Genomic DNA, 14511 nt, shown 5'->3' with positions numbered 1-14511 from the left:
CAAAATGAACATAAAGATCATGGTGCCCTAGGACAGTGGGGAGATGTGCTCTGTGCTTTTCCATCCGTACATATCCTAGGTAAAGTACACAAAGAGTACGAGTCCACAGCTACTCACTATATCAGCACATCTAGCCAACCAAACTGCTAAGGAAGAGTTACTGCCTCTCTCAATTTCATTCACCATTGCAAACCTTTGCTTTCATTTGCTGCCATCCATAGTCTATTCCTAAATATCACAAAAGCATAAGCAAAGATATCATTTTACAAAGGACTAGCTAACTACTTAAAGCTTGAGAAATGACTAAATGCAGATTTGTGTGGTAAATGTTTCACTCCATGCTTTGTAGCTATAAGACTGCTTTAGGACCTCGGGTTCAATTAATTAAAAACAGATCAAATTGTTAAATTCTACTTTAAAAAGTCCACACCCTAGGAATATTAACTAAGACCTCTCAAAGACTGAGGCCAGCAGAAAACAGCTCATTTCACCCTAGAAATGCATAGATGTTTTCTTTATTCCCAACCCAACTTGACAGCCACATACATGGAGACTTAAAACAGCACTGGTGTCTACAGCCCTCCAATGTGCTTACTGCCCAAGGGCCATAGTGAGATCAACTCTCAAAAGCAAGACATTTTCGCTGCTTTACAAATGCCCACAGTGCAGATTCACCATAGGTGTGCAGCACAAATAAAAAGAAAAAACTTCTACAATAGAAGAAGCGTGGGGGGAGTAGGGAGAGGGATTCAATGGCTTATTCCTGGCTAGTCACACCAAGAAAAAGGATTAAAAAACGGGTCTTAAAGTGGTACAACAGATAGAAGCCAGTAACTAAAACACCCAAACACCTGCAAGAATTCTCCCACCAAAAAAGCAGCAAATATAAGCTCAGGGCCGTATTCTTCCCCCACTGGACTGAAAGACTAGTCTACTAAGAGGAGGGTCCATGTGGAACAAAATTATAAACAAGGGCAATTGGTTTCTCTATTGAATCCCTTTCCCCAGAGCACCCCTGACCAGCACTACACAGTCAATACAAGCACCTTGTCAAGGTTAGTGCCCTTTAGATTTTTCTTTCAAGCTGCTACCACAGCAAGACCAACTTCTCTGCTAACCACAGAAGACCAAAGACAAATGGAATCTCTTTTAACTGGCAATTTCATTAATCTGGGGATCCAGATCAAAGATTTGATTATGAACACTTCTCAAGATATAAGACTTCCACTCTTTATTACAGTTTTTTTATTCATACTTCTTTGTACTTTATGTTAAACTCTAAGCCACTAAGCTCATGGAAGCCAGCCCTTCAAGTCTACTCCCATGTGCGAGAGGTAGCTTTACTGTTTTCCCTAACTATATACAGACTATTTCAATGGCAAATGCTGTTAGTCACAAGGCAACTAGATGGAAAGGAATGGATCACCATACAGGACAAATGTATACCTTCCGCACGAAGAGACTATGACACGGCTGACTACGGCTGTGTGCGCTCTGGGTTACACTACTGTGAGAAAGCAGGGCACTTCAGTATGGCTGGAATTGCAAAGTGTCAGCACTGGAAGGACCAGACTCCCCAACACTGATCTTTAAAGAAAGAAAATTTACTTTAGATTTCCTGGATTGCTTGGCAACTATACATAAGAAAAATTAACTATCCAGAGCTAGAAAACACCTGGTAATTGCCACGTAATATTAAGACTCTGCTTGGGGTAAGCAGTACTCACAGTTCTAGCATAGTACATCATAAAGCACTCAAGAACTGATCTATCTCCTCTAATTTTTTCCTTACACTTCTCTCTGCCCAGCAACTAAACTTATTCCTTTAGGGGACTTTGATTCTAAAATAATAACCTGTCATATTTTTTGAAACTTCAATCCAGAACTCTACTTTGAAAGCATGGACAGACCCTTTCCTGGCCATTGGCAATCTGCCATCTTTATGGCAGAGGAGTACAGACTTTAAGAGTAACTCAATTCCAGGAAAAAAAGGACTGAGAAAGCCCATCATAATCTCACTTTTAGAATGTTTGGCAACTATACAAATGCACTTTAAAGTCTTAGGACAGAATACAAAATGAGGAGCTCCAGCTAGGCTTTACTAAGCTATCAGGAATAAAGTTTAACAAAACTTGTTCTACTAACACCTGTTTACCTAGAGACAGGTAGTACTTAAAGGTAAAGGATACTGATACCATCAGATAAAATAAGAGTTTGTCTTATTTATCATTAAAGTTTCAGCAATGCATGAGCCCCTTTCTCTAGGCTAGAAGATAATCCAACTCAAAATTACTAGGAAACATTTTTCTCCAACCAGAAAAATGTTAATGAATCTGACCTTATAACTATCCTATATAATAAAGAGCTAATACGCTAACAGTCGTGACACCCTCACACTGTAACGACCATTCAGCAGGAGGCTGCGTGCGAGGTGGGGAGGAGCCGCCGCATTGCTCCAGAGACAGGGCGGAAGTGGGGAGGCGCCTGGAGGAAGCAGGACCATCCCGTGGCGGGGAGGGTGGGGGTGAGAGCCCATAGCGCCCCCCTCACCAGTCCTTCGCCACCCACCCTTCGCACTCAGAGCGCCCCGCCGCCCACCTGCCAGGGGAGGGAGCGCAGTGCACGTGCCACCAGGAAGCAGTGCTCAAAACTCTGCAGCAGGCATGAGGCTTCCATGCTCTCCTCCAGCACCATGATGAGGCAGAACTGTTGCATTGCTCCAGAGATGGGGCGGAAGCAGCGAGGCGCCAGGAGAAGGCAGGACCAGCCCAAGGTGACTCACAGGACTGAGGGCAGGGCTTGAAGCGGCCAGAGAAGGCTAGAGGGGTCAGGAGCAGGGCCAGGGCCAGGCGCACTCGAGCTCTAGGTGTAGATGTTAGGGTGTCAAGGCAAGGCAGTGGGCGGGGCCGTGTGATTTCACGTGCTGGGACTCTAGTGATTAAAAAGGAAATACTGCCTCAAAGAGTAATTGAGACACACAGATGTCAATCAAAACAAAATCTCTGAGCAGGCAGAGGAAAGTCCAACTGTATAATATAAACAGGCAAGAGATGTTATCAGTAGTAAGAAAAAATTACTTCGCTAACTTGTATAACTTTGTTCCTTACTGTTCAAGTTAACTACCTACTAAGAGACAAAAAAAAAAAAAGAGAGAGAGAGAATAGGTAATGAAATGTTTTTAATACACACATGCACTCAGACCTGAATATTTCTAAAGACCACCACAATATGTTAAGTTTTATAGACGATTTTAATCCCTTTGGAAGGATGCTATTCACTTAGAGTTCTTTTTAGGTAATATTACAGTAGTCCCCACTTACCCACAGAGATGCATTCCAAAACCCCCAGAGGATGCCTGAAACCACGGATAGTACAAAACCCTAAATACACTATGTGGTTTCCTATACATACATATCTTTTCACTTAAAGGAAGCACTTTACAACTTCTCTTTGGTATATCCAAGTTGCCAGCATCACTACTCCTGTGCTTTGGGCCATTATCAAGTAAAACTAGAGGCCCGGTGCACAAACTCGTGCACCAGTGGGGTCCCTCGGCCTGGCCTGCAGAATTGGGCCGGAACCATCTCTCTGACATCCCCCAAGGGGTCCCGGATTGCGAGAAGGCGCAGGCCAGGCAGAGGGACCCCACCGGTGCATGACAGGGGCCGGGGAGGGACCGCGGGAGGGCTCCAGGGCATGTCCAACCCATCTCAGTCCCAATCGGCCGGACCCCAGCAGCAAGCTAACCTACTGGTCAGAGTGTCTGCCCCTGGTGGTCAGTGCATGTCATAGCAACTGGTCGACCAGTTAACTGTCTGCCCCCTAGTGGTCAATGCACATCATAGCAAGCGGTTGAGAGACCTTAGCATATCATTAGCATATTACGCTTTGATCAGTTGAACGGCCAACCAGATGACAGGGCACTTAGCATATTAGGCTTTTATTATATAGGATAAGGGTCATTTGAACACAAGCACTGCGATACCATGACAGTCAACCTGAAGACCGTGGTGGCTACTAAGTGACTAATGGGCAGCAGGAACATATACAGCGGATCCTGAACGAAGGGATGATGCAAGTCCTTGGCTGGAGGGAGCAGGACAGCATGAGATTTCATCACACAACTAGAACAACACACAATTTAAAACTTATGAATTGTTTATTTCTGGAATTTTCCACTTGTAATTTTCAGACCGCAGTTGCTTGTAGGTAACTAAAACCACAGAAAGCAAAGCCGCAGATAAATGAGGACTACTAAACAAATTACTAGAACTACCAACCTAATCTTATAGCATAGCATAAAACCAATTTTGCTACATATCTTCATTATCTGTACTAACTGGCATTTAATAGAAAAATAAGGATCTCCAAAGCTCAAAGCAGCAAGCAGGGAACACAGTTCCTTTGACATCAAAGACTTGCCTTCTATATTAGCATGAAAATCCAACTTAATTCTCAAACATCTTCAATCAAATTTCACTCATACTCATAAAAGAATTCTATTAGGTTCTCAGACATCTTTAAATGTTCATGTCTCAGAAGAGCATCACTATCTGAAATCATAAAACCATTAACTTGCTATTTCTTAATAAAAACGTGTAAACCATACCCCTATCTTTTGGATTACAATGGTTAAGTACAAAAACAATTCATTTAACATCTTACAAATCATTACAGTTATGTATAAAAGCACCTACAAAATTTTAAAAATAAAAGATTCACAGTGCACTGAATCTTGGAACATATAAGGTTGGAACATAAGAACATTTAAAAAGTGGATTCAAAGACATAAACATAATACGAAGCCAAGAAAACCACTCTTATTAAAAATGCAGCACACAGAAGTGAAGTTATTGCATATTCAGCACACTTCTTTATAACTTGATTTCTTTAGACCATGCTAACATTTCTCAAAGGAGAAACCCAGTTCTGTGCTAACCATGGCCTTTCTCAAGGAAACCTGAACACTGAGAAACGAATACACAGGTTCGAGAGAATAAGTATAGCAGATGTACATGAAGCAGATACATCCAACTTACATGTTTTCTGCATAGTTTAGTCACATCACAAACAAACTTTACTCACATCTTTTAACATTTTTTATCTCAAACTCAAGATAGCTAAAAGCCTCAAATTATCAAAACACCATCCCCACACTACCTATTTTGTTCCACAGTGCATGAGTGAAGCAGCACAACAGCAGTAACATTGAGCTATGGTTAAACCATCATCACTTGAAAAGAGATAATTTGTTGGTTCTTGAAAGGCTCAACACTATTAGACACACTTCTGATAACTATACCTAATCTCTTTTGCTTTAGTATTGAGAGCTGAAAAATCCAAATCTAGGCACCAGACTGACCATGGTATAGTGCTCAAAAAGAAAAAAACATAAAAAACACTAAAATTTAAATGGTTTCCAGATGACAGTAAATGAGTGAAAATGATTTAACTATCAGGTAAACGAAGTTTCACTCCATTAACAACTGAACAGAAATCTGGAATGCTGGGACCAACTATAAATATGGCTCAAGGAGACCCAAGCAAAGCAGTTGTATTTCTGGAAAGAAGAGTAAGAACTTCCAAACACAATCATAAAACATTTTTTAAAAAGTCACAGAAGGATTCATAAATTTGTCACATTAAAAGATGCAGGATTGTAAATAACCTTATGTTAAACACAATGCTGCAATTGTGAATTCTCCTGCTTAGCACCAAGGGGGTGACTTTCATTAATAAATATAATGTCTCCTTTAAAATCAAGCCATTTAACAGCTAAAGCAAAGTAATGCCAAGTAAATGCCTTACAATAGCATTTCTTCTGAAAGTCCCATTGGTTACATGAACCCCTATTAAATAGGCTACCTATACAGAATAAAGATTTCTACAATAAAATTTACAAGCAGAGATATATTTTGTGGATACCACATGTAAAATCGATTTTTAAAACCCACATGACAGATGCACATGCACGCATATGCTCCCACCCCTCCACCCCCACAAAGAATTACCTTCATTGAGGTCAGAAATAGCCCAAACACTAAAGCCCCCTTAAAGCCCTGGTGATTGTCCTTAATTATAGCTGAAATTCTTAAAATGGGCACTGCCATCCTTATTTGGATGTAAGAATCCTGAAGAAACAAAATACATTCCTAGGAGTGAGTTATGTATGTTAATTTCATGTTCTGATCTTCCCCCAGAGAGAGGCTTTATCTGTACTTGGGTACACTGCACACCCCTTCCATTCTCACTCCATCACCCAGGGGCTTCAGCATGCTAATAAAAACAGGTCAGTCTCTTACTACTGCAAATTGGAACCAAATATAACATCTGTTTCCAGAGATCAACACTGAGATGCAAAGTAAAACCTAATAATGTCAGTATTCCATACTTATTTACACAACCGTTATATAAAATATATCTTCACAAGAACAAAATAACTGTACAACACTAAAGAGTTGGCGGCAGGATGAAGACATAACCAAGGCAGCTGCTGTGTCCCAGCCTCCATGCTCTCTGCTACCCTCTCTCCAGCAGCCTCACAAGTTTACTGACTGTATGCAGCACAATGCAAAATTAAAGCAGCAACTCCCCATCCAACAACCCAGTCCCTCTCCAGGCTGAGAACTGGGTCCTTAAATGAAGAACTAAGAGAGTTCATTTTGAACATGAATATTCTATAGGAGATGCTGGCTCTAAATAAAATCTTTCAACTAAACTTCAAGCAGAGGATTAAAGAACCTAAGTGGTTAGAAGTAAAGAAATTCACAAAATGAATCCAAAGATGAACTGCAACCTTGACTTCCATATTTCAGCTCTGGTGTTTAACAAATTATGTACCTTGTTTCTTTTAAAATTTCAATATAAAGAAACTAAAAGTGAGTAGATAAGAGTATTTCCATTAACTTAATGATAACTCAAACACTATTTTCTTGATCAAAATATGAAAAAACCCTCAATCACAGGAAAAAATGCCCTCATAAAAAAGTAACTTAAATTCATTAGCCAAACACTGAAAAGGTACACCTGTATAAAAGTTTATAAAACTGCGATTTACAGTCCAAATTCATGCTTCTTTCTTTTCTCTCTCTTGCACGGAGAACCATCTCCTCAGAAACATCATTGCCTTCCTGCATTTCTTTAAAACACCTGAGAAAGGTAAGGCTCAGAGAGACACCCACTCAAATGCAACAGGTCTCTGGCTCTTGGAACTTCCACAGCACATCTGCTGCTATCAAAGGTCCAAGATTTTCATTATAGCATTATGGTCAAACTTGAAACTCAAAAAGGCTCTGGATGAAAAGGGAAACTTGCAATGTCCATTACATGCCACAGTCTGTCCCTCAGCATGTTCTAACAACTGGTCTTCACCAGAGCAAGGTAAGTCATATGCAGCATCTGTGTTAAAATACAAGAGAAATAAGCTCAGTAATGAATAAAAATAAAATACTGCCCTTCACCTTTTGTTAAAAATATACTGTACATGACAAATTCCTTTATATCTCAGACACTCTGAATATTACCAGTTATTGCTTATTTCCACACAAACATTCACAATCTTAATCTGTCCTTATTTTCAAAAATGGGCATGCCTGTTTTTAACCTCCAATATTCATATTTTGTGCCAAAATAGTGGGAGCTTCTTGACAGAAATAAAAATTTAAGCACTGTAAGATTAAAATTACAATGTACAGTTTGTAAAGATTCCAATTATAGAAAAATCAAGCTAAAGCTTTATTTGGAGCTTACCAATCTTCAGGGAATATACAACCTAAAGAAAAATCCAACTTTTCAAAACCATAGTACAACAAAGCACTGACTTAACAGGATTTGGGGGAGTTTTCTAAAGTAGAGCAGGAGCCGACTAGGAAAGTATGTTTGGAACAGACAGCAAGAAGCTGAGATAAAAAGTGTGAAATGAGGTTTCCCAGGACAAGATTTCTTTTATACTTCCTTCTCAAGACGACTCAAAATTTTATACATCCACATGATGCCCAACTAAGCTGGAGCTACAAAGTTATAGTGCTCCTTCTTTAATGTTCCTGAACATAGACTTTTTAAAATTTTTGTGAAATAATTTACTTCTGAACTCTTGTTAATTAAACCACAACCTATCATGCCCCTACCAGCCAAGATGGCTAGAAAAATCCTATGAAGAGGATTCCTACCCCATCGCTCATCTATACAAAACTAATGATAGTTTCTGCTTCTTCATAGTTAAGCTTAATTTTCCAAAATAGGGTTAAAGCATCTCTTTAAAAATAGCTTTTATCTTGCTTAAATCATAGACAGTACTCCAAAAAATATGATTATAATGTTTTTCATTTCTTAAGATCTTTTAATATGAAGGCTTTAATTGGAGATGAATAAATGCCTATCTACTACATAGGGAATTTCATTAAATTCAAAACAGCACCTAAGAAAACAGTCTGCTGTACATCCCAACTACAACAGTATTACCAAAGAGCTTTCTACATTCATCAGCATTACTTTCCAAATCAAATCACACACCTATTCTTCATCATAACTGAGGATAGAGAAGTTCTAAATGTCATTTTAATAAGTTATCCTTAGTACCAGCTTAAAAAGTTGATCTCTACCTCCAAAAGTGGGAAAATGTCCCCCCCTCTAAAGTCTGTGCACCCCTTTCATACATTCTATACCACATAGAATGAGGTCTCCTCATCTTTACCATACTTGATTCTACTCCCTCTCTAAACCTTAAGCTATTATTTATTTATCTATAATATCAATGCACAGCACACAGGTTTGTCATTCACAAAATATATAGCACACTGAAAGGGCAAATAATTTCATGTTAATCATTTAAATAAATTCACTTTCGCCAGTTTCATATACAGAGTACTTGACCACATATATGAACTCTCTCTACAGACATGTGCAACTCTCTCTGTTTATCCATTATGGTTTATCACACACTCCAGTAAAATCAAGGTTAGGCCAAAACCAAATCCCATGAGGCAAAAGCTTTAAAAAGAAAATAACTTGCCTGTTTCAAAATTATCCTGAAGTTTTCGTGGATGAAGTCTTTTCTCAAATTTCTATTAAAAAAAACATAAACATACACAATATACCATTTCTAGTTATTTCACTTATTATAAATGATACCTACTTTTAAAATCAGTGTAATGTTCTTTCAAACTTTTAACTTCATTAAAATAATATAGGTTCTATTTAGAAAAATACAGACAGAATAGGCAAGGACTTACTCTCAAAAGCAGGGCTGACTACATTTTTTCACAGTTATTAAAATTAATTTAATAACAATTATCAGGCATTAGATGCAATTGAATCAATGTTACAATCCCATAAATGAAAGCAGCCAAAACACTTTTTGTGGGCAAACTACATAATTTCACTCCATAAAAATGAAGTGTTTTATCAATTCAATGTGCCTTGAAAATGCCCTTGCCCCACTCTTTAAAAGACTGAACTCCCTTATTAGTATGAGATAACTGAAACTCTTACCATCAAGGAATTCTGCTGCTTAGCTGGCTGGCTGTGGACCCCATTTGTTCTTTTCTTTTGATTAGGTGAATCTTGATACTGTTTTCTGCCATTTCCCCTCATACTTTGATTCTGTTTTTGCAATAAGAAAGAAAGAAAATGTAAACCTATAGTATTATGTAATAGGACAAATATTATACCATATGAATTTGATTAAGCTGGTTGAATCAGAGTTTAGCAAAACAACCCCCCCTCCAAAAAAATCTTCCTAAAACATTGGGGAAAATACTGATATGGTACAGTTTCCCCAATGTTTAGGAAGATTTTTCTGGAGGGGGGTTGCTTTGCTAAACTCTGATTCAACCAGCTTATCAAATTCAGTTGGTTGGAGCATTGTCCCAATGCACCAAGTTTGCAGGTTCGATCCCAATTAGAGTGCATGCAAGAATAAACCAATGAATGCATTAAGTTGGTGGAGCAACAGATAATTTCTCCCTCTCTCTCAAATCAATAAATAAAAACTATTTAAAAAAACAACAACAACAAATAATGGGGGGGAGAGGGACAAGTTTGTGTGACTATCAAAAAAAAGTTCTCTGGGAGTGAATGCTGAGGAACACTGACCACAGTACTCGAGTAGGAAATATGCAGCAGAGGTAATCAACTGTTACCCTATAAACCGCTTTAAATTAATAAATAAGCATTTTAAAATTAGTATTCTCATTTCATAAAATAAAGACTAGAGTTTTAAAAATTTGGGCCATTATCTCTAGGTTTAAACCAAAACACACAATAGCTGACAGCTTCCAATTCCTATCATACTGCTTTAAAAAATTCTAAGTTTAACTCAAAACAGTTTTTTCTAAATATATTTTTATTGATTTCAGAGAGGATGGGTGAGGGAGCGAGAGAGATGGAACCATCAGTGATGAGAGAGAACCATTGCTTGGCTGCCTCCTGCATGCCCCCTACTGGGGATCAAGCCAACAACCCATGCATGTGCCCTTGACCAGAATCAAACCCAAGACCCTTCAGTACGCAGGCCAATGCTCTATCCACTGAGCCAAATCGTCTAGGGCCTTAAAACACTTTTTAAACATTAATTTGCCCTTGGAGGTGTTGAAAGAACAGCTCTTTAAGAGGTTTAACTAAAACAGTGTGAACAAAATAACTTTATTATTATTTAAAATACATATATAAAAATACATCTATTTATGTATTTACATTTCATCTATCTACAGGAAAAATTAAATAATTCCTAAAATAGCTTGAAAACAATAAGCTAACTTAATTAAAGAATGGTAGGGAAATATGGGTTTTACCACACAATTTTAATTCAATTTCATTCTGCTCTTGCTGGTATTTATTTTTTATTATTAGTGGTACAACACACATAAAATTTACCACTTTAACCATTTTTGAGTGTACAATTCAGCGGCAGTAAATATAGTTACCATGTTGTGCAACCACCACCAGTATCCACCTCCAGAACTGTTTTTATTATCCGCCTTTTGGCTATTACGAATAATGCTACCGTGAACACTACTATACAAGTTATATTTTTGAGTCCCTCCTCAGCTAGGAGCTAAGACCAAAGCTTAGGATTTGTTAGTCTCTGCTTTAATTCTTTTGAGTATATATCTAGGAGTGGAATTGATGGTCATATGGTAATTCTATGTTTAACTTTTTGAGGAATCATCAAATGGCAGCTGCACCATTTTACATTCCAAGTAGCATTGCATGAGGGTTCCAATTTCCCCACATCCTTGTCAACACTTGTTATTTTCCATTTTCTTTATTACACCTATCCTAATGGGTATGAAGTAGTATCTCATTTTGGTTTTGATTTGTATTTCTCTACTCACAAATTATGCTGGGCATCTTTTCATATGCTTATTGGTCATTGGTATATTTTCTTTGGAGAAATGTCTATTCAAGTTGTCTGCCCATTTTTAAATTTGGTTGGATTTTGGTTACTATTGAGCTTAGGAGTTCTTTATATACTTTGGATATTAATCCATCAGACAAATGATTTCTAAATATATTCTCCCATTCTATAGGTTATCTTTTTACTCTTTTGATGGTGTCCTCTGATGCACCAAAGCTCTCAATTTTGGTGAATCTAGTATATTTTTTAAAAGAATGAAATAAAGGGTGACACCTAAATGGATGGCTAAAATAATAAAGACAGATAATACCAAGCATTAGTAAGGATGTGGCACAAATGGAGTTCTCATATACTTTGCTGAGGATATAAATTACTTGAGAATATTGTTTGCAGTATATACTCAAAAACATAGCCATATTCAGTGATCCAACAATTCTGTCAATTACATACCCCCAAAAGGTGTATGTTCATAAAAAGACATGCACATTAATATTCATAACACTATTATTTGTAAAAAGCCCCTAACTGGAAATAACCAAGTGGACATCTGAGTAGAATAAAGGACTTCCAGCCTGTCAGCCTGAGACACAATCCACTGATGTGCCAACATCAATCAAGGCTCAACTGAAATAAGAGGGCACACACAACCCACATAAGGGTCACCCCTAGAGCACTTGGCTCAGGTGACCAGGGACACTGTGCCATTATGGTCCATAGAACACCTACTACTTAAAGCCCCTCTGCCAAGTCTGAGAGATGTAGAAGATCCACCTAATACATAGAAGCAAGCACAGGGAGGCAGCCAAAAGGAAGCGGTGAAGAAATATGTCCCAAATGAAACAGAACAAAACTCCAGAAACAAAGCTAAACAAGATGGAAGCATGAAAGCTCCCAGAGTTCAAAACACTGGTCATAAGAATGCTCAATGAACAGAGGGAAAGAATAGATGAATTCACTGAGAATTCTAACAAAGAGACAGAAAAGCCATAAAAAAAATCAGTTAGAAATGAAGAATACAATACTGACATAAGAATATATTCGATGTCAGCAACAGCAGAGTAAACGAAGCAGAGGATCAAATCAACAATCTGGAAGAAGGTAGACAAAAATACCCAATCAGAAAAGCATAAAGAAAAAGAATTTTTTGCCCTAACCGGTTTGGCTCAGTGGATAGCATCGGCCTATGGACTCAAGGGTCCCAGGTTCGATTCCGGTCAAGGGCATGTAACTTGGCTGCGGACATATCCCCAGTGGGGAGTATGCAGGAGGCAGCTAATCGATGTTTCCCTCACATTGATGTTTCTAATTTCTAACTCTATCCCTCTCCCTTCCTCTCTGTAAAAATTCAATAAAATGTATTTTTTTAAAAAAGAATTTTTAAAATGAGGGCAGTTTAAGGGACCTCTGGGAAAATATCAACATTTATATCATAGGGGTATCAGAAGGAGAAAGGAGAGAGCAAGGGATTAAAACCTATGGTGAAGGAAATACATATAGAAGTCTAGGAAGCACACAGTCCCAAATAAGATGAACACAAAGAGGCCCACACCAAGACACATAATTAAAATGACAAAGGTTAAAGACAAAGAGAGAATTGTAAAAGCAACAAGAGAAAAGCAGTTAGTTATGTATAATGAAGCTTCCACAGACTGTCAACTGATCTGTCAACAGAAACTTTCCAGGCCACAGGGGATGAAAAGCAAGGAACCTACAACCAAGATTACTCTATCCAGCAAAGCTATCATTTAAAAAAGTAGAAAGGAATTCCCAGATAAGAAAAAAGTAAAGGAATTCATCACCATCAAACCACTGTTATCAAAAATATTAAAAGGACCTCTTTAAGTACATAAAAAGATCAAAAATGTAAGTAATAAAATGACACAACTACATATTTATCACTAATTACTTTAATTGTTGTTGTTTTTGGTTAATCCTCACCAACGATATTTTTTTCATTGATTTTCAGAGAGTGGAAGGGAGGTGGAAAGGCAAAGAGAAACATCAATGTGAGAGAGATACATTGATATGTTGCCTCCCATACTCACCCCAATCAGGGACAGGATCGAGCCTGAACAGAGGTACTTGCCCTTGACCGGGACCAAACCTATGGCTCTTCAGTCCCCAAGCCAACGCTCTAACCACAGAGCCAAACCAGCTAGGATCTATCACTAATTACTTTAAAGATAAACAAATTAAATGCTTCAATCAAAAGACATATGGTGCCCCAAAAGGTATGGCTCAGTAGCTGAACACTGACCCATAAACCGAAGGTCCTGGTTCAATTCCCCGTCAAGGCAGATGCCTAGGCTTCAGGCTCAATCCCTAGTAGGGGGTGTGTAGGAGGCAGCTGATCAATGTTTCTCTCTTATCACTGATGTTTCTCTCCCTCCCTTTCCCTTCCTCTCTCTGAAATCAACAAAAATATATTTTTTAAATGGCTTATTTAAAAAAAAAAAATAGGGTAGCTGAACAGATAACAAAACAAGACCTATACATATGCTGCCTACAAGAAACCCACTTCAAATAAAAAGATATATACAGACTAAGGGATGCAAATGAAGACAAAAAACGCTGGGGTAGCTATACTTATATCAGACAAAATAGACTTCAAAACAAAGGCTATAACAAGGTTTTTTAAAAGGTCATTTCATAATGATAAAGGAATCAATCCAACAAGAGGATATAACCCTTATAAACATTTGTACGCATAACGTAGGATGGCACCAAAATATATAAAGCAAATATTGATGGACATAAAGAGACAAATCGACAGTAATAGTAGGGGACTTTAACACCCCAATGGCATCAATGGATAGAGCATATGAACAGAAAATCAAGAAAACAGTAGCCTAAAAATGACATATTAGACCAAATTGATATTTAGACCATTTCATCCCAAAGCAAAAGATACCATGAGACAAATGAAAACACAATGATCCGAAATCTATGGAACACAGCCAAAGCAGCTGTAAGAGAAAAATTAATAATAATATAGGCCTACCTGAGGAAACAAGAAATATCTCAAATAAAAAATCTAACCTTACACCTAAAAAAAAAAAAAAACAAAAAAAACAAAGCCCAAAGTGAGAAGGAAGAAAATATCAGAACAAAAATAAATGAAGTAGTTTAAAAAAATACAAAAGATCAATGAATAT

The 14511-nt window shown here is 37.9% G+C and overlaps 1 protein-coding gene across 4 annotated transcripts in view; it reads right to left on the bottom strand.

The window, feature by feature from the left end:
* DCP2 (decapping mRNA 2) overlaps positions 1-14511 on the bottom strand; it is a 97756-nt gene that overhangs the window by 15360 nt on the left and 67885 nt on the right. For 3 of the 4 annotated variants that reach the window (XM_036308053.1, XM_036308051.1, XM_036308050.1), the window contains 3 exons: positions 9490-9600; positions 9011-9062; positions 4346-7398 (listed from right to left, as the gene is read on the bottom strand). In XM_036308053.1, the coding sequence (XP_036163946.1) occupies positions 7235-7398; positions 9011-9062; positions 9490-9600 (327 nt within the window). In that variant the 3' untranslated portion in view covers positions 4346-7234. Of the gene's footprint in view, positions 1-1834; positions 1842-4345; positions 7399-9010; positions 9063-9489; positions 9601-14511 lie in introns of those variants that run through there. The other variant, XM_036308052.1, reaches the window with a different exon arrangement.

The sequence above is a fragment of the Myotis myotis genome, unplaced genomic scaffold (genome assembly GCF_014108235.1).
Source record: "Myotis myotis isolate mMyoMyo1 unplaced genomic scaffold, mMyoMyo1.p scaffold_m19_p_5, whole genome shotgun sequence".
Taxonomy (NCBI): Eukaryota; Metazoa; Chordata; class Mammalia; order Chiroptera; family Vespertilionidae; genus Myotis; species Myotis myotis.
The sequence above is the reverse complement of the archived record's forward strand: the minus strand, read 5'-3'. Positions and strand labels throughout refer to the sequence as shown.